Source organism: Lampetra planeri, chromosome 40 (assembly GCF_965212315.1).
Source record: "Lampetra planeri chromosome 40, kcLamPlan1.2.h2, whole genome shotgun sequence".
NCBI classification, from domain to species: domain Eukaryota; kingdom Metazoa; phylum Chordata; class Hyperoartia; order Petromyzontiformes; family Petromyzontidae; genus Lampetra; species Lampetra planeri.
Window position 1 is genome coordinate 388,786 of NC_136146.1, and position 20,723 is coordinate 409,508.

At 50.7% G+C, this 20,723-nt stretch overlaps 1 protein-coding gene across 1 annotated transcript in view; it reads right to left on the reverse strand.

Annotated features, from left to right (window-relative positions):
* LOC144731706 (monoglyceride lipase-like) overlaps positions 1 to 18,921 on the reverse strand; it is a 23,851-nt gene extending 4,930 nt beyond the window's left edge. The window contains 8 exon segments of the mRNA XM_078612887.1: positions 1,938 to 2,153; positions 2,376 to 2,465; positions 4,755 to 4,865; positions 5,602 to 5,738; positions 11,284 to 11,390; positions 16,092 to 16,329; positions 18,838 to 18,874; positions 18,877 to 18,921. Coding sequence (XP_078469013.1) covers positions 1,938 to 2,153; positions 2,376 to 2,465; positions 4,755 to 4,865; positions 5,602 to 5,738; positions 11,284 to 11,390; positions 16,092 to 16,329; positions 18,838 to 18,874; positions 18,877 to 18,921 — 981 coding nt within the window.
* Positions 18,922 to 20,723: the final 1,802 nt, after the last annotated feature.

Sequence of the window (20,723 nt, forward strand, 5' to 3'; positions counted from 1 at the left end):
GGTGGGTGGTGGTGGTGGTGGTGGTGGTGGTGGTGGTGGTGGTGGTGGTGGTGGTGGTGGTGGTGGTGGTGGTGGTGGTGGTGGTGGTGGTGGTGGTGGTGGTGGTGGTGGTGGTGGTGGTGGTGGTGGTGGTGGTGGTGGTGGTGGTGGTGGTGGTGGTGGTGGTGGTGGTGGTGGTGGTGGTGGTGGTGGTGGTGGTGGTGGTGGTGGTGGTGGTGGTGGTGGTGGTGGTGGTGGTGGTGGTGGTGGTGGTGGTGGTGGTGGTGGTGGTGGTGGTGGTGGTGGTGGTGGTGGTGGTGGTGGTGGTGGTGGTGGTGGTGGTGGTGGTGGTGGTGGTGGTGGTGGTGGTGGTGGTGGTGGTGGTGGTGGTGGTGGTGGTGGTGGTGGTGGTGGTGGTGGTGGTGGTGGTGGTGGTGGTGGTGGTGGTGGTGGTGGGGTGGTGGTGGTGGTGGTGGTGGTGGTGGTGGTGGTGGTGGTGGTGGTGGTGGTGGTGGTGGTGGTGGTGGTGGTGGTGGTGGTGGTGGTGGTGGTGGTGGTGGTGGTGGTGGTGGTGGTGGTGGTGGTGGTGGTGGTGGTGGTGGTGGTGGTGGTGGTGGTGGTGGTGGTGGTGGTGGTGGTGGTGGTGGTGGTGGTGGTGGTGGTGGTGGTGGTGGTGGTGGTGGTGGTGGTGGTGGTGGTGGTGGTGGTGGTGGTGGTGGTGGTGGTGGTGGTGGTGGTGGTGGTGGTGGTGGTGGTGGTGGTGGTGGTGGTGGTGGTGGTGGTGGTGGTGGTGGTGGTGGTGGTGGTGGTGGTGGTGGTGGTGGTGGTGGTGGTGGTGGTGGTGGTGGTGGTGGTGGTGGTGGTGGTGGTGGTGGTGGTGGTGGTGGTGGTGGTGGTGGTGGTGGTGGTGGTGGTGGTGGTGGTGGTGGTGGTGGTGGTGGTGGTGGTGGTGGTGGTGGTGGTGGTGGTGGTGGTGGTGGTGGTGGTGGTGGTGGTGGTGGTGGTGGTGGTGGTGGTGGTGGTGGTGGTGGTGGTGGTGGTGGTGGTGGTGGTGGTGGTGGTGGTGGTGGTGGTGGTGGTGGTGGTGGTGGTGGTGGTGGTGGTGGTGGTGGTGGTGGTGGTGGTGGTGGTGGTGGTGGTGGTGGTGGTGGTGGTGGTGGTGGTGGTGGTGGTGGTGGTGGTGGTGGTGGTGGTGGTGGTGGTGGTGGTGGTGGTGGTGGTGGTGGTGGTGGTGGTGGTGGTGGTGGTGGTGGTGGTGGTGGTGGTGGTGGTGGTGGTGGTGGTGGTGGTGGTGGTGGTGGTGGTGGTGGTGGTGGTGGTGGTGGTGGTGGTGGTGGTGGTGGTGGTGGTGGTGGTGGTGGTGGTGGTGGTGGTGGTGGTGGTGGTGGTGGTGGTGGTGGTGGTGGTGGTGGTGGTGGTGGTGGTGGTGGTGGTGGTGGTGGTGGTGGTGGTGGTGGTGGTGGTGGTGGTGGTGGTGGTGGTGGTGGTGGTGGTGGTGGTGGTGGTGGTGGTGGTGGTGGTGGTGGTGGTGGTGGTGGTGGTGGTGGTGGTGGTGGTGGTGGTGGTGGTGGTGGTGGTGGTGGTGGTGGTGGTGGTGGTGGTGGTGGTGGTGGTGGTGGTGGTGGTGGTGGTGGTGGTGGTGGTGGTGGTGGTGGTGGTGGTGGTGGTGGTGGTGGTGGTGGTGGTGGTGGTGGGTTCTATAGAGGAGCGCGCTGAATTAGACGATGCAATGCGTGCATGGAGGAGTCAGGGGCTACGGCGGCAGTTGGGGAGAAGAGACGGCGAACGGGAGAGAGAGCACCGACGGGAGGGATGAGCTTCTGCAGACGTGAGATGCATCGTCAACGACAAGACGTCCAAAACAAAACCTTCGGACACTATTCGCCGGCGGGAACCAGCGCGATTTTAAGAAAGCCGCGTTTCGCCCGAGCCGAGGTATCCCACGCTGCCCGCCGTACCCGGAGCGTCTTGTCCTGGCTGGGCGCGAGGTCGTAGAAGAGCCGGGCTCCCTCGGGGTCGCACAGGCGGTCGACACCGCCCTGCAGCAGCAGGAACGGCCAGCGGACCGACGGAGCGAGCCAACGGACGCGCGCCGACGTCTCCGAGAGGCCCAGCCCCATGGCCACGCTGACTCGGCCGTGATGGACGAGCGGGTCGGATTCGTACGCCTGCACCTGAGGAGGGTGGTGGTGGTGCAGGGGAAGGAACCCGGTGGGTTAGTCCATACTCGCGTCTGCCAGGCGTGTTTTGTTTTAGGTATTTCACAGATAACTCCCACAATCCGCATGGCTGGACGGTGGCCCTCGTCCAACTGGAAGATTACAAACGGACAGTAGGGCAAGTTCAATAAAAGTATAGAGGGCTGTATGTGTTTTAAAGAGTCATCATTGTCTTACCTCGTTGGAATCTCTGCTCAACCAGGCTGTGTTCACAGAGCCAACAGGACATCTAGGCCACATGGAATTCATAATTCGGGCCATATACATCTTGGGACAAAGAAAAAGAAAAAAGATTATTGCACCAAATTATAATACAATCCACGTCAACGGTCACGGTTTCCACATGATTACGTAAACAGGACCACTGCCTGAAACGTCGCGTGTTAACATATACATATTTTTTCCTCTACAGAGCAGTGTTATTAGTGACGAATATATATATAGCGTATATCTGTATGAGCTTTCAACGAAGAGCAATTATGAGCGGAAAACATTCAACTGTACCAGTGGCCAGGAATGTCTGCGGCAAGTGTGTACTGCAAGCTCGCTGGGACAAACCCATGTGAAACACGTGGGACTTAATCGTATTTTATTTCCCCGACAACAACTGTGGTAATTGAGTAGTGTTGTCGGCAAGTCTCAAGTTTATTTTAATTTGCCCACGTGAGACCTCGAGATGAGGGACTGACGTGTCACCGTGACGACAAAGAAAATTCAATGACGTCGAAAAGTACAGGTACCCCTCGATTTACGAACGTGGCGAATTGCGCACGCTTTTCGATGAACAAAATCGAATTTGCGCGTTAACAGAATTTCGCTGCGGCCACGTGCCCACGAGATCAAACGGAGAAGCCACCACGGACGCCGCCTCATCACCATCCATCCGCGATAGCGTCGTCTGAAAATAAAAAGTTTATTATTGCGATTGTAATTTTGCTCACTATTTGTTTTATTTCTCTTATCTGTTATTTGATTGATTTTAATGTGACTTGTTGCGTATGTCGGAGTAAGCGGCGGTGTTGTTTTTTGTTGTTGATGAAACCCGATTTTAAGAGCGTTCTTGGCTCACGGGGAATTTGAAAATAAAAAAAATAAACTGAACGGCGTCCGTGCAGTGTCGGCAGCGACATCTCCACATTGCCTCGCCGGGCATTCCAACAAAGCAGCAGATATTTTGGTGACTTCCCTGAACAGGTTAATTATTTCTGTATATAAAAAAAATGGCGTTCAATCGTTTGAATATTTTTTTGTATTGTAAAAAAAGTGATATAGGTGGTGCATATTTTGAGGTTAGGAGTAGAGTTGGAATGACTGTCCGAAACACAATTTTTTTTCGTATTAAATTCATGGGCAAGGCTAATTCCGATTCACGAAATGTTGTTTCACACGTGTTTTTATTGAAGAACGCATCCCTTTTCGTAAGATACCTGTCCAGCAATGAATAGAAATCGGTGCAGCTAACACAAAAAACAAGTTCGACTAAATAATTACTGAGGTAGGTTATGGCCTTGTGGTGCGGAGTTAGGAGGGAGACATCATACACAGTTGGGTTTTTTTGTGTGTGAACACGGAGACTGGAGGAAGAGAAGATGAGATGGAAGGACAACAGAGATTTGACAGTGGCTAGGGTAACTTCAAGATATTGACAAAAGAGGCGTTGTTCATGTAAAAACTGTTTTAAAATCTATATTTTCCAAGCTAAGTCTCACCGACCTACGTAGATATTTTTCAGAAGCGAACCTGGCCACAAATGATAGCTCAACGAAGTGGCCAATCAAGTGGAAATTTATACACGGCAAATACTCTTAAACGCGTGTCGATTCTAAATGTGGAAAAATCCACGTGACCACAGGCAAAGAGAGAATACGCAAATTCCAAATATACAGGTATCCGAGTCGAGATTGAACTCCGCAACCTTCTGTATATCAGGCGAGGTAGTTAACATCTCAGATTAACATGTAGGCTTTTGCGACCAATATCATCCACAATACAAGAGTTTTGGGTGAGATGGTGTAAATATGTAAATGTTTCGTTAAACCCGCCAAATCTGGCTTTCGCCTGATGAAGCTAGTTGTAATTACTGGCAAAACGTCGTACTCAGATTCAAAATGTTGTGGCGCTTTGCTCTCCAACACAACCGGTGTTCTGTACCAGTAACAAATTGGCACGTTCTGTTTACATGACAGCCCTTACTCGTTGGCTGTGTCGGGTGGCGGCGGGTTTAACGACATATATTTACGCGATCTAACCCAAAAAAAACACTTATGGAGTTCCAACACAACCGGTGTTCTGTACCAGTAACAAATTGTCACGTTCTGTTTACGTGACAGCCCTTAATACGCTGCCGAGCCTGGTGGTGCCCATTCATTATTTCCCTTCTACGTGACTTTACCGAAAAAACCAAGAAGATGAAGCCCTTACGAGTTGGCTGTGTCGGGTGGCGGCGGGTTTAACGACACATTTACGCGATCTAACCCAAAAAAAACACATGGAGTTCACATCTCGCCACCGCGGCTGCCCCCAGGTGGCGTTCGGCCGAGAGTCGTCGGCCCTCACCAACGTGGGCGACGTGACGGACGGGCTCAGGGTGACGAGCGGGGAGATGAGGATGACTCCCGCAAAGTCGTCCGGGCATTCGCTCGCAGCCGCGATGGCCACGGCGCCGCCCTGCTCACCACCACACAGCACGGCTCATCATCGTCACCGTCATCGTCATTAATATCAGCCATGGTCCATCCACTGCTGGATGAACGAATGGCCAAGCGGTCGCCCTGCTCACCACGGCCGCCACCACCACACAGCACGGCTCATCATCACCGCCATCGTCATCGTCAACAACACAACCCACGATCCATCCGCTGCTGGATGCAGGGATTCCCATAGAGCCGCGCGATGATGTAATGATCCACCCAGCGCACCGTTGCCCACGATGTTCGACGACGGAGGTTGTCGCCGTTCTGCTCGTGTGCCGGCCGTGCCAGATTTTAGACGTGTTGCTCTCTTAACAGCCCCCAAAAATGTCGATTTAAAGCTTTCGTGACTGCAGGGATTCATATTCTTGGTTCTTTCGGTAAAGTCACGTAGAAGGGAAATAATGAAATAATACAAATAAAACAATACAATTCTCACGACGTTTTAATTGCAACACAAGCAATCTTCATCAGGTGTGAAAACCACGGCAAGAAAATTAGAAAAAAAGTTTCTGTGGTTTTCACACCTGTGTTGCAATCAAAAGGTCGTGAGAATTGTATTGTTTTATTATTATTTTATTATTTCCCTTCTACGTGACTTTACCGAAAGAACCAAGAATATGAGCCCCCCAAAAAGGTCTGTCCAGGCTAGACGGGTGGGGTGGTGGGGGGAACCTCTGCCTTGTGCGCGTGCGCCCGATGGTCGGACTTACCATCGAGTGGCCGAGCAGAAAGCAGGGCCGCTCCGGGTGGCGCGTCCTCGCGAGCCTCACATGCTGAAGGCAGTCGCGGACGTAGACGCCGAGCCGAGCCTCGGACACTCGCTCGCCCTCGCTCCTCCCGTGACCAACTGCGGAGCGACACGCGAGCGGCGAAACCGCGGTAAGAGGCGGCGCACGCGAACGGGACGGAGAGCCCCCCCCCAAAAAAACGAAGAGTCGAGATGATAATAGCAGCGCTGCACTCGTCGAACAAAAAAAAAATTGACAGGCGACGTTGCAGGCATTGGCCCCACTTTATAACAGATGCAGATGTTTTAGACGATGGCTCTTCGTAGCAGACACATGCAGACTGTACTCTGGCTTTTTCGGTAAAGTCACGTAGGTGATTTTGCTGCGACGGTGCCACCTGAAGACAGAGGCTTGTGTTGCCTCCGAAACGTCGTGATTTAATTATTTTTATTTTATTTTTTACCTACGTGACTTTACCGAAAAAAACAAAGAGTATGGACCCTTGAAGTCACAAACACTTCAAATATAGAACATGCAGACTTCTATGATGAAGGGTCATTGCCTGAAACGTTTTCTGCATTTTATTGTCATATATATATGTTTTAATGTTTATGCCGTTGTATTCATGAATGTGCTCGGTTCAAGTTATTTGTGCCCACGCATACACTGTCAATGCAGGATAACACAAAAAATGTGTGTACAAAAAAAAACATTCATTGCTCCGTGATTGACGTGTTTATCATTTAGACTGGGAGCAACGTTCTTGCGTGGTGTGTGTTGACGTGGAGCATGATGAATGGCACGCACCTTGATCTCCTTCATCTCCCGAGTGCTGATGTTTACACACTGCACAAGATACTCATTTAAGGCTGAGTCTGCCTAGGAGTGTCCCACAAAACAAATGAAGGTGTCCCTCACTTTACGCGGGTTCGTTTTTATGCGATTTCACATATACACGGTTAGCCTATTTCTCGCCCACAGTCGCTTCTATGCGGGTTGAATTCACTCATGCGCAGCGATGCAGTCAGACGTGGAGCAACGTTGTGTGGAATGTACTCGGTACAGATACACACAGAGATACATAGAGATACATGTAGAGATACAACATTGTGTATGCATGCTTTACTCGGCGGGCAGCTGCCTCGCACAGAGATGCACACATATACATACAGAGATACACACAGATACATACACATACATAGATACAGATTCACACACATAAAGATACACAGATACATACAGAGATACACACATGCATAGAGATACATACATACAGAGATACACACAGATACATACACAGATACATAGATACAGATTCACACACAAATATACACATATACATAGAGATACACAGATACATACACAGATACATAGAGAGATACACCCAGATACATACACATAGACACAGATGTACACACAGATACATACAGAGATACATCAAGAGAGACACACACAATTACATACACATAAAGATACAGTGATACAACATTGTGTGTGTGTGCTGTGCACGCTGTCTCGCTTAGCGCGCCCGGTTTCTCCTGAACGCATCCGCGACCACTGCCGCACGGAGCGAGGGAAACCTGCACATCGAAGACTCCTCGAGACGTCCGCACGGGCTGATGGGCAGAGGTCGCAAACGGGTTTTGATTCCTTACCCGTACCCGTACCCGGCCGCACCAGGGTCGCAAACGGGTACCCGTACCCGTCCGTACCCGTACCCTACCCGTACCCAGCCGGGTACGGGTAGGGTACGGGTATTGGGTACCCGATTGCGACCTCTGGGATGAAGCCATGTTGCAGGCGCGGGTGGGTTGATTCTAGGAACTTGAATTGTGAGAAGAGACAAGACGTTGGGAAATGAGTGACAAACAGTTACTCACCAGTTACTCACGGCCTACCCGTACCCGTACCCGGCCGCAACAGGGTCGCAAACGGCTACCCGTACCCGGCCGGGTACGGGTAGCCGGGTATCGGGTACCCGGTTGCGACCTCTGCTGACGGGGCAGGTGCTGTGCACAGCCGTCACGGAAACACGAGCCGGGAGGAGTGTGTCACCTTCCCCCAGAACCATCTCCCTCCCCCGCCCCCACTCCCGGTCAACTTTGTCTCCCGAGCTCCAAAATAAACCCGGGTGGATTGCCCAGTCGAGGCTGCCCGATGGGGGGGGGGGGGGGGCAGGGGGGAGTTGAAGTTTCCTGGAGCCACCACGCGGGATTGTGGGCAAGGGGATGTCCTGGACGGCCACTCGCGGCCACCTCCGTGTGCTTGACTTGTGATTGGCAACCTCTTTGTAAAAAAAGAAAATCCAAGTATTTTCCTGCTCAAATGAGCGTTGAGGTGGTACTCAGGTCCGGTTTACGTCGTACTGGACACACTGCGATTAAAAAAGAGCTTTACAGCTCATTGGATTCCTCCAGGTACAAATATTCTCCATAATTTAGGGTTTGTTGGGGTTAGATCGCGTAAGTATATAAATGTGTCGTTAAAACCCGCCACCAACCGACACAGCCAACTAGTAAGGTTTGTCACGTAAACGGAGCATGCCAATTCGTTACTACTACAGCACACCGGTGTGTTGGAGAGGAAATCCACAACATTAATAATCCGAGTACGACGTTTCGCCAGTAATTACAACTAGCTTCATCAAGCGGACAGCCAGATTTGTGAAGAAGTCCTTCTGTTTCGTTCCTTAAATAGAGGACGTCACTTGTGAGCCCTTCACGTGCGAAGGGGGGGGGGGATTAAGCTTTACATATTCTGTCTTGATTTGAAGCTTTCGTGACTGCAGGAATCCATACTCTTTGGTTCTTTTGGTAAAGTCACTGTTGGATGATTTTTTCCGACCGCTTGTGTTGCGATCGAAACGTCGTGATATATATTTTTTTCATTTATTTTTCTACCTACGTGACTTTACCGAAAGAACCAAAGAGTTTACATATTCTGATTGCATGAGGCCTGCTCACGTCCCTTCTGTTTGCACCCAAGAGCGAGCCACTCGCTCGACTGCCAAGGCACCCAGCCAGCTTCATTATCCGTTTTTGGTAATTCGATTTTTTTTGGAGGGGGTTACTAAAGGTTCAGACCGCACACCTCGCTTGCTACTGTGGTGAAATGTGAACTTGGCAAGGAAGTATACTGAGCCAATGCCAGCATTTTCTTTAAAAGCTTCGCCCACAACCACAAATAATTCCATCTTGGGGCAACGAGGATGTTGGAGTCTGTTTTGCTGGTTATACAGGCATATGCCCAATCACACACACACATATATAGTAGATGCAGACTCTGACATGGCCCAGCCAGAGAGCGTTTGTCGAATCAAGAAAGCCACCGTGGTTGTTTTTACCACGCATGTACTTAAGCGTACAGTTGTATTAACGTTGAATTTCTTTCGCACCGCTCATCGGAGGTGCGGGGAAAGGACAAAATACTAGGCGCCATTTGCTTCTGGTGACGTTAAAGAGGCCCTGACATCAATCGAAACCAGTAGGCCATTTTCTTGGTTCTTTCGGTAAAGTCACGTAGAAGGGAAATAATAAAATAAAAAAAATTAAACAAAATAAAATAATTCTCACCAACAGTAGTTAGTCGTTACTACTGTTGGTGAGAATTATTTTATTATTTTATTATTTCCCTTCTACGTGACTTTACTGAAAGAACCAAGAAGATGAATCCCTGCAGTCACGAAAGCTTTAAATCGAAATTCAGTAGGCCATTATGTACCGGTGGCATGGTCCAAATTTGCCAGCAGTCATTGCCCCTTACTGGCATTTCTCCGTTATCAAGGAAGGAAACTCCGTCAACCTCAGCAAGTTCCCAGCGTGCGGAACGAAACGTCGGGCATCGTGCTGAACAACACGCGGTGCGACCCGAAATCGCATCGGAGAGCGACGCAGCGCAACAACAACAAAAGCAACAACAACAACAAAAGCAACAACAACAACAAAAACCTCCAAGGAAGAGTACGCAGAGTGCCCAATGCCAGCTGGAACAGTCGAGAACACTGTCACGGGAATTACTTTGGCACGCCACATCCATCACGACATTGTTTTCGTCCAATATTTCCGTAAACCTGTTCAGAGGATTATATAAATACAAGGGACAATAATATAGTTTTTTTTTAACTGGAAAGCCATACTTTGCACTGTAGTAGTGGTGCCTTATGCTAACAATCCCTACTTCAAGCCAGCCAAGGAGCGTTCTTGAAAACAGAGTAATTAAGCCGTGTACACCTTTCTAAGCCTGCCTCTTGGTCTCTGTCCCAGTATTTCCAGGAGGAGCAAGCAATTTAGGGACAAATGTGCAAATGGACACACACTGGCACTGCCTTTTAGCCTCGCACAGGACCACAATGAAGTAATTTCCCTTTCAGAGCTGTCTTATTGAGGATTGTGTTGAGTTGTCGTGCCCAATGGCTTCAAGGCATTATCACTCAAGTCAGCATCCATATCTTTGGGTGCAATTATTTTGGCTTATGGACAGTGAGCGAATACCGCAGAACAAGATCTGTTGGGTAAGAGTTTGCATGGTGGGTGGCAATGCTATGTTTGGATAATCCTCAAACCCACACTGTAATCTTCTACACACACTGCCAAGAAAGGCACTCCCACAAATCAGGGACTGGTACCACATGCCCTGATGAGCCCGATCATGGAAGGGAAAGGCTGATGGCAAGAGTTAAAGTTAGACCGGGAGGTGGAAGCCAACTGACTTATTTTGAACACTCAAGACTCCCTTGTAATGCATACTTTTTGATCGAGTGGTGGGGCAGTGGTTCGCTCACTGCTCTCCGAACCCGACTACCATGTGTTTTAGATTATTTGGCCGCGATAAATGTCCACGTGATGAGCCAACTTCGTTGAGCTATCATTTGTGATGGCCAAGAGCTACATAGCTCAGTGGGTCTTACCTGGTAAAACTAAAATACTCTTTGGTTCGTTCGGTAGAAAGAACCAAAGAGTATGGATTCCTGCAGTCACGAAAGCTTCAAATCAAAACAAGAATAGTTTAGATTAGTTTCACCCGAGTGCAATTCCTTGCCAAGGTTAACATCAGCGGTGGCCAATGATATCTGATCCGGCCCTGGCCTCCCCACCCCATTCACCGTCCTGCACTGACCAGAGTGGTGAAGTATGGTCAAACGACCCCCCCCCCCACAGTACAGTCGACGTGGCATGGACAGGCCTTCGTTCGGCGGTGCTTAGACAGATGGCCGCTGTAAATTATTATTATTATCATTACGTTTACATCGATCGTACATTAAATGTGCAGTTGACATTAAGCCAGTGTTGCTCAGTGGGGGCGTTATAACCGAGAGGGTTAGTCCACACAAAATCGCAATGTAATGTATTGGTTGCGGAAGACGCCGCTTCATGAATGCTGAACACGAGCCCTGTCCACTGGCACCCGCTCGTCCCACACCTCTTCCACGTCCCCACATCTGCGAGAGATCCGTCCGCTGTGAATGGAAGGCACTCGGTGGCACTGCGTGGTTGGCATGGGCCCTGGTGCAAGGAATGATAATGCCCCCCACCCCTCCCCCATATCTTGCAGCATTCTAACCCCTTTGGGGCCCGGTGCTTGCGCCCCTCCGGCCCATGATGGGTGGCGGTGCGGTTGCGCTGCCGAGCGACACGCCCGGCAGCCACGCCGCCCGCATGCACTCACCGTGGTCGTGGGCAAACACGAGCACGTCGTGTTGCACCAGCATCCGGGCCACCTCGTCATAGCGGCCACAGTGCTCGCCCAGCCCGTGACTCACGAACACCAGTGCCCTGCCACGTACACAAAAAACATCACCACCACCATGGGAGAGTCGTACGGCTTGTAAGTGTGGATGCATGTTGAACTTCTTTCGCACCGTACGTAGCCAACCGTGCTAATTGGGGATGCGGGAAGACGACAAATTCAACACAATAAAACAGTTATGAGGAAATTCGTTTTCAATCGAGATGATTTATAATCACGTAGCTCCAATCCGGCACTGCGAGTTAAAAACAAGCGAATCAGATGGTCCGATTGGAAAGCGGCCCAGATTCATAGAGTCGGGGAACCTCCTGGCAGATAATGGCCACATTGACACCTTCCAATCTATTAGATCCAGGAATAACCTCCCAAATTCTCAGTTTTATAAATACCTCCAGATTCGGGACGTGTTCACCAGAGCCAGAGATCTGATTACACTCCCTCCGGCAGTAATAAAATAGCTCCAGTGAGATGAAGGGAGATGCAAACTATCTGAGGCGTACCGGCTTCTGCTCTCAGGGACGAATAGTGGACGACCTCAGACCCTAGCGATATGGGAGCAAATCGTGAAACGGCCAATCCCAAACAGGACATGGACCCAGATTTGGAATCCTATCTCCCAAGGGGTCAGAGCCCTCCCTCTGAGAACTGTCCAATTCAACATTCTACACGGGGCTCACGTGGCCCACGTGACCAATCAGAGGAGGGCCACGTTTGGTGCAGCCTCCTCTCCGGAGTGCCCGAGGTGTCCTCCGGGTGTAACACACGACGACGAGTTCTATGAACATATATAATGGGGATATTCAATACGATGAACAGAACGTCTGTAAAACAATAAGCGTGGAAACTACCCTGTGGGGCCGAAGAGAAGTGGGACCGACTCGAAAACAGAACATTTTGTTAAGGAGTTTCAATATAGCTGCCAGAAAACCCACATTGAGCCGTGGAAGAATCACGAACCACCCCCCTCGTCCCATACTCAACGGTTGTATTCATTAGGCCCAATCTCAGCACTGGAGCATCTGACACAAGGTAGAAGAATACAGCACATGCATGGGGTCCATTCCGAAAACCTTAGAACAGTCTTAAATACCTGCGGCCAGAATGGCAATGATCTGGCCTACCCCCCCACCCTCCCCCCCAAAAAAAAATTCCCATCCCCGCCTGCTCTGATGAGTCAGGTGTGCATGCCTGAAACCGTCGATGCAACTGGTAATACCGTCCAGAATGTCAGGATGTTGCAATGTTACGATGTGAGGGAGGATGTGGAATAAAACATATTCTATTTTTTAAAAAGTGCGTAGCTCCAATGGATTCCTAATTTCGGAAGGAAGAGCATTCCAGACGGCCGCAGAAGCGCATCTGAAAGCGCGCGATGGCTACCCATGGCAAACCATCGAACAAAGTTGCCGTGAGGATGACCGGAGTTCGCGTGATGGTTTATGATTTTTGACGAAATCATCCAAGTATAGTGTGGTTCATTTGTGGCAAGAACTTTGTGCTGCACGCGGAGCCTCGTTTGTCATTTGTTGTTGGGTTTTTTTCACAGAAAGAATGCTGCTCGGCTGCCTTGGAGCAGAGGATGCATGGCTAAAGGCACCGCTAACGAGAGTACAAGGGACACCTGGCCAAGGGTCACCTGGACAATTGATGCCTGGACAAGCACAGTATGACTTTGAGACCCCCCCCCACCACCTACACATTCCACGAGTAGTGACTAATCCCATATCTGCATTTTCCATAAATATGCTAAATTCCTCTGTTGATATGCAAATTCCTTTGTCAAGGCGCCCTCCTCCTCTAACCCAGCTTAAATATACGCTGCCAAGCTTGGTGGTGTTCATTCAGACGCTGTCTTTCCGGCAGCCCTGTTCTTCACCTGAGGACGGCTGCTTGCGTTGTGGCCGAAACGTCGTGAGAATTGTATTTTATTATGTTTTATTTGTTATTATTTTATTATTTCCCTTCTACGTGACTTTACCGAAAGAACCAAGAAGATGAATCCCTGCAGTCACGAAAGCTTTAAATCGAAAAAAAGCACAGGAGACTTTCAGGTTTCCCAGGACAGCAGCTGTCCTCAATAAGAGGACGATTCTGTGAAAATCAGGACAGGTGGAAGGCTTCTTCCCACTCTTGTCTCGATCTCTTGGTTTTGGACGAAGAAGCTCCATAGTGTTGTTGCCAATTGTATATTTGTGTATTTGTCCACAAGGCAGTGTTGTTGATCATCCCGCTGCCGACGATGATGATGATGATGCTGGAGGGTAACGCATTCGGCTACATGGGCCATCGAGCAGCTCTCACTCGGGATATCTTACGCAAAATGTTCACGGATGCCTGCATATAAAGGGTGGCCAATGAGGGGCTTAATTAGTTTCCTCTATCACTTACAGTTGGGCTGGGAAACACAGCGTCTCAAATGGTTAGCCACTCACAGAGTGGCCAAACAGCAGACGGGGGGGGGGGGGTGTAAGCTGTTGATGTTGCCATTTACACGACACTTTGCGGAGAATTCCCAAGTCGCATGAAGGGATCGTGTGCTTCGGTCCTTGAGGAGTCAGAGGTGGTTAGTCCGGTTTACGGAACTGCGTCGTCTGATAACAGGCGAAGGAATTTAATAACAAAAAAACTCACAGAAACAACACCGGTGTTCTGCTGCGTTGCCAATGTTGTCAAAACTCCCCACAGCCCTGGTGAAGGCGTGACATTCCGAGTGACCCTCCAAAAAACTTGCAGTAAAAAAACACAAGTGAAACTTTCCCAACATGACACCTGTACGGCACAGGTACGTACTGGACAATGGTTTCATACCTTTGACGAAGGTGTTAATGCAGTGGTTCTTAACATTTACTGTTCATACATGCAAAGGGTTTGATGAAACAAAGTAGTGGTACAATTCATAATAAAGGTTTTTGGGTTAGATCGCGTTATTTATAAATGTGTCGTAACCCTCCACCACCCGACAAAGCCAAACAGTAAAAAAATGTGTCACGTTAACAAAGGACAAATAATTAACTACTTTAATTTCATCAGGTGGGAACAACCACTTCGGCAATTTTTCTTCCTGTGGTTGTTCCCACGTGATGAAGGTTGTTTGTGTTGCAATCGAAACGTCGTGATTTGTTTTATTTTACTTCTAACTACGTGACTTTACCGAAAGAACCAAGAAGAGTAAAGTGGTTGTACTTACGTGGCCGTGCTTAATTTCTGTTTCAGATGATTTACCTTCTAGAAAAAAAGTCGGGCCATGTCTCGCACCGCCCCCCGAAATGGCATTTCGCACCCCCGGGTTAAGAAGAAGAACCACTGCTCTAACCAGTCTCGGCTGGCAAAGCTCTCGCATCTCATCGTCACTGCGTTCAACACCGCTTTTTATTGTTGTTGGTTTTATTTCAAAGATCAAATAATGCCACTGCGTAGACGCTCACCGCTGCTGCGCTGCGTTGTCCGGATTTGCCGCGTCGAATTAATTCAGTGACTGAGTTGCCCTGAGAACGATTAGTTTCAGCGCGCTCGGTTAAATGTAAATTGTTGTTATTACGCGCAAGACGACGCTAACGCGCGTGGGAGCCGAATGAGTGCGGAGAATACAGAATGACAGAGTGTGAGGCCACTTCGCGTGTTACTTAGAGGCAAGCGATCGCGTCGTGAGTCAATGGGACATATCTGGTAACTGACGTAAACACAAGTAATGATAAGAACTAAAGTTCACAAGAAGAGAAAGTACGCATTTCAAATACAGCTATTGCTCATTCCAAAATTGACTTGCGTACCACTGGGATTTCTGCACACAGCGTTGTGATGTACGGTGTGTTTTTCTGGAAGATCTTGCTGGTTTTTCCTGGATGTTTCTGTTGGGCGTCGTCACTTTTAGATGTTCTTTGTTCATGCTTTTGTTTGTTGCGGTTGTACCCGAGTCAAGAGCCGCATGGCTCACAGGGGCTATACCTAGTCACTAAATAAAAACCTGAAAAGTATTGCTTTGTATTAAACAAAAAAGTGATCGGGAGTAATTGTCAAATCACAGCACCTTTACAATGTTTCTGAAAGCGTGGTTGCCGTTGCAGGCTGTAGATGTGCCGTGATGACACAACTTGAGTCCAGTGGCTTGCATTCAATCTTCAGTCGCTTCGAATACGACCCAAGAAGCGTGTGCTCAGTGCTTCTCGCACTGCGCTTATGAACCTCGAGTGAAAACTCGTCTCTTAGATTGCAAGCGCATTTCTTTAAAACCGCTTGTTGTTGTGGTCTTGTCCTTCCCCAGCGCCTCCGACGTGCACGGTTGGCTACGTACGGTGCGCTAGAAGTTCAACAGACGAGCGTACAAACCGAACGACGCAGGGACATCGGTGGTGAAGGACATCTGACGGCCTCGCATCGAGCAGCCTGCCCGAAGCGTTCTTAAACGACCAAGCCCCCAACACGCCCAAAAGGGCCGTACATCATCTTGCAAAGTGTATCGTTCGTAAGGTGACGTAACCACATGCCAGAATAGGACCCTTATGGCGGTAGTTTAATTGGTAAATTGGGGTCTAATTTAGTTGGTGTCAACAAGAGCAAAACAACTGCACTGATCAGAATGACCGCGATCTCCGGATTATACGACGCAGCCTCAACTTCTGTGGGAGGTGGGGGGAGGGAATTCAACTTCGAATCCTGAGAATACAGCACAGACATCTAAGAACGCTTCTAACCACCACTGCCATGTGTAACCTGCAATCCACGCTCACCTGGGCTCCTGCTGCCTTGCCGGGCTGTAGTAGCGGCAGTACAGGCGGTGGTTGTCAAAGTTCACGATGTGACTCTCCTCCAGGGAAAACGCCGAGCGTTCCTCTTGGGGCGTCACGGACATCGCTCGTGGCGTCTCACCGCGGCGCTCCGTGGTGCGAATTCCGTCCCGTGCCAAGCCGGCGACTGGGCAGCAAGTCGCAGAGAACTCCCCTCTGTCGAATGACTGGATGATGAGTGCTGGGTGACCGTGTCAATTCCAACCGAAGGGGGGTTTTGTTTGTCCCCGCCCATCAATCGGAGCACGACCTAATCCCACCCACCCACTCCAAAACTCAACACACACACACCCCAACACTCAACACACACACACTCCCCAACACTCACCACACACACACACTCCAACACTCAACACACACACACTCACCACACACCCACCCCAACACTCAACACACACACACTCACCAACACTCACCACACACACACTCACCAACACTCACCACACACACCACACACCCACTCCAACACTCAACACACACACACTCACCAACACTCACCACACACACACCCCAACACTCACCACACACACACTCACCACACACCCACCCCAACACTCACCACACACACACCCCAACACTCACCACACACACACTCACCACACACCCACCCCAACACTCACCACACACACACCCCAACACTCACCACACACCCCAAACACTCACCACACACACATACCCCAACACTCAACACCCACTCACCAACACTCACCACACACACACCCCAACACTCACCACACACACACACACCCCAACACTCAACACACACACACTCACCAACACTCACCACACACACACCCCAACACTCAACACACATACACTCACCACACACACCACATCCACACCAACACTCAACACACACACACCCCAACACTCACCACATCCACGCCAACACTCAACACACACACCTCAATACTCCCCACACACACACCCCAACACTCACCACACACACCCCAACACTCAACACACACACCCCAACACTCACCACACACACACCCCAACACTCACCACACACACACACCAACACTCACCACATCCACACCAACACTCAACACACACACACTCCAACACTAACCACCCACCCACCCCAACACTCAACACACACACCCCAACACTCACCACACACACACCCCAACACTCACCACCCACCCACCCCAACACTCACCACACACACACCCCAACACTCACCACACACACACCCCAACACTCACCACACCCCCACCCCAACACTCAACACACACCCCAACACTCAACACACACACATTCACCACACACGCCACACACACACACCAACACTCACCACACACACCCCAACACTCACCACACACACCCCCCAACACTCACCACACACACCCCAACACTCACCACACACACCCCATTACTCACCACACACCCACCCCAACACTCACCACACACCCCAACACTCACCACACACACCCCAACACTCACCACACACACACCCCAACACTCAACACACACACACCTCAACACTCACCACACACATCCCAACACTCACCACACACACCCCAACACTCACCACACACACTCCAACACTCACCACACTCACACCCCAACACTCAACACACACACCCCAACACTCACCACACACACCCCAACACTCACCACAACAACAACCGCCATTCGCCACTAAGTGGCGGTGACGTCACCACGACGCTTGTGCCAGGCCATGTGCACCCTGAGGCCACGTGAAGTGTCGAACGCCCGCTGGCAGGAGGTCACGGGGCAGACCCAGGTGCCACGGGTCGACTGACCGAGATGACCGAGATGACTGGCTGATGCACCACCTGTGCCCCCTACTGTGCCAACTTGCTGTGTTTTAGCCACCCGGCGCTCCGCTCGTTGTTGTGAGCGTCGCTCCTCCGCCCTCCGTTGTTGTTGGAGGGCGACTGCCTCCAACTGCCCAGTAGCGTCCTTCACGAGCCTCCTCCACTGAGGCCGATCTTGACACCGCTGGTACCAGTCATCGGCAAGTCCACTCAGCTCCACGTCCTCCTGTACCACATCACTCCATCTCTTCTCTAGCCCGTGCCGCGCCCGTTTAGCCCCCTCGATCCGGCCGAACAAAAGCTGTTTAGGCATGCGGTGGCTGGGCATGCGGGCTACATGACCCAGCCAACGCAGCCTTGCCTGCCGGAGGAGCTCACTGATGGGACTTTGCCCAGATCTTTCAAGGACTTGTGAGCTCCTCACACAATCCAGCCTGGTTAAACCCAGGATGGATCGTAGGCAGGCCAGCCTAAATGTTTCCAACCGGCGAAGATGCTCCACTAGGGGGGTCCATGTTTCGCAAGCGTAGAGAAGGGAGGGAATGACCGTGGCCGAGAAGACCTGAAGCTTCGTGCGGAGCGACAGACCAGGTAGCTTCCACACAGCGTTACGCAACCGATGAAAAGATATTGCCGCTCGACTGATTCGGAGTGAGACCTCTGCTGATAAACTGGAGCCGGTCATAAGCACACTCACCACACACACCCCAACACTCACCACACACACACCCCAACACTCAACACACACACACCCCAACACTCACCACACACCCCAACACTCACCACACACACCCCAACACTCACCACACACACCCCAACACTCACCACACACACTCCAACACTCACCACACACACACACCCCAACACTCACCACACACACCACACACCCACTCCAACTGTCTAACCTGTTGGGACAGTTAACGCGAGTGCAATGCTCCATGTGCTCCATCTGCTCCAAATCGCGTCCCACTGCCCATCGGTGTTGTCATCGCCGCGAAACGTTCGGCACGCCAACGTCAACCTCTAGCGGGGGTTTACCTTTTTTAAAAGTATAAACACAATCTGTATTTACCAACCCGCCCCCTGTTGCCCTCCTACCCCGGTTCATCCTCGAGCGGCGCTTTTCCTCGTCGCGTGAAGACAAATTGCGCCACGGTTGAGCACCCGCATCAGCGGAATGTGTGTGCATGGCGGTTTGTTTACGGGCTCAAAAGGTTTTTGTTTAATGTCTCGCATGAAAGGAGGGCATTGAAGACATTCCACAACTGCGGAGGAGGAGGAGGAAGCGATGTAGGAACCACGCCAATTATTCCGGCTTCTACCCTTGACCGTGCTGAAACCTTCCCCCCATTTCAGAAACTTTCTCCCTCGGAGACGCAAGCCACTATCTTACCACCACCCCCTCCGTGTTGTATCCTTGCCACGCTCCTCGCCCGTACACTTACCGCGGGAAGAAACGTTCAAGAGACGTTACTCGAGATGTACACACACACCAACCAACCGTGATCGGGGTTCTTGGTAAACTATTACAATATTCTCCGGATTTTAAAACTCACCGCAATCCCCTCCCTGTATCATCCAGGGCGATGGCGTGGCCGAGTGACGTCGCGGCGGCGGGTTCGCCACTTGTTGCCGAGCTTCACGGTTGGAAGCAAAGCGGCAGCCCTGATTAATACTGCGCGTGCAGTAAACATTACCACGCGCCCGTCTGCGTCACGGTGGACTCCAGTTACGTCACCCGCAAGAATCGGCCTTCCTGTACCGTCGGCATTGTCCAGATTATATATAAAAAAAAACGACCTGCAAACTACATCAATTACCGGCGAAACGTCGTACTCGAATTGTAAATGTTGTGGGTTTACTCTCCAACACCCCCGTGCGCTGAACTAGTAACTAATTGGCATGTTTTGTTTACGTAACAAACCTTACTGATTGGCTGTGTCGGGTGGTGGCGGGTTTAACGACACATTTATATATTAACGGGATACAACTCCAAAAAAACTCGATTCTGAATCATCGCTCCCCCCCACACCGCTTACTGCAAAACCTTGGCAGGAGTCCCGAGAAAGTCGCGAGACTCACGCTTTTCTGGGTGAACTCGCGTAATCGATCATACTTTGTTTAATGCAGTCGTCACGGAGCGCTTCACAAATAACATTATTACATCGATATAATCTGAGTTACACAAAATAACAAGTCTACACATTACAAGTCTGTTCTCCTGTAACGCGAATTGGATATAACGCGACGATGAATGTAATTTGGGAACACGTGTTTTTATAACGCGGATGCGAATTGGATATAACGCGATCGAGCGAACGTAACTGCGTCGCGCGAGTTAGAGGAAGCTGTCGTACGGCTCCCTCGGCGTAGCATCGCACACGGCACTGGGATGCTGCTGGATGATTCGAGATGCCACCCACTCGCCTCGGTCTTTGTTCAGCCCCAGCGTTACGCATCTCACGCCTTATCGCGGACTGTGCTTTACCCCTGTTATATTACACTGGTCAACAAAAAAAAACATTTTTTTCTGGCCTGGACTTTTGCAGCTGTTTTAGACTAATTTCAGGGTGCTGATTCCAAATCTGATCTCAGATTTGCTCTATCACATCTCATTTTTATGCTATCGGCATACCCCATTTTCATTGATTTTACCCGAAATTAACTCTGTCACTTATGATTGCAAGTTGTTGCGAGTCAGTGACTACTTTAGTGTTAAAATATGGTGCTGTATTTTTAGGATAGTGGGTTTATAATATCATTTTATGTAGATATCCACATTTATTTAATA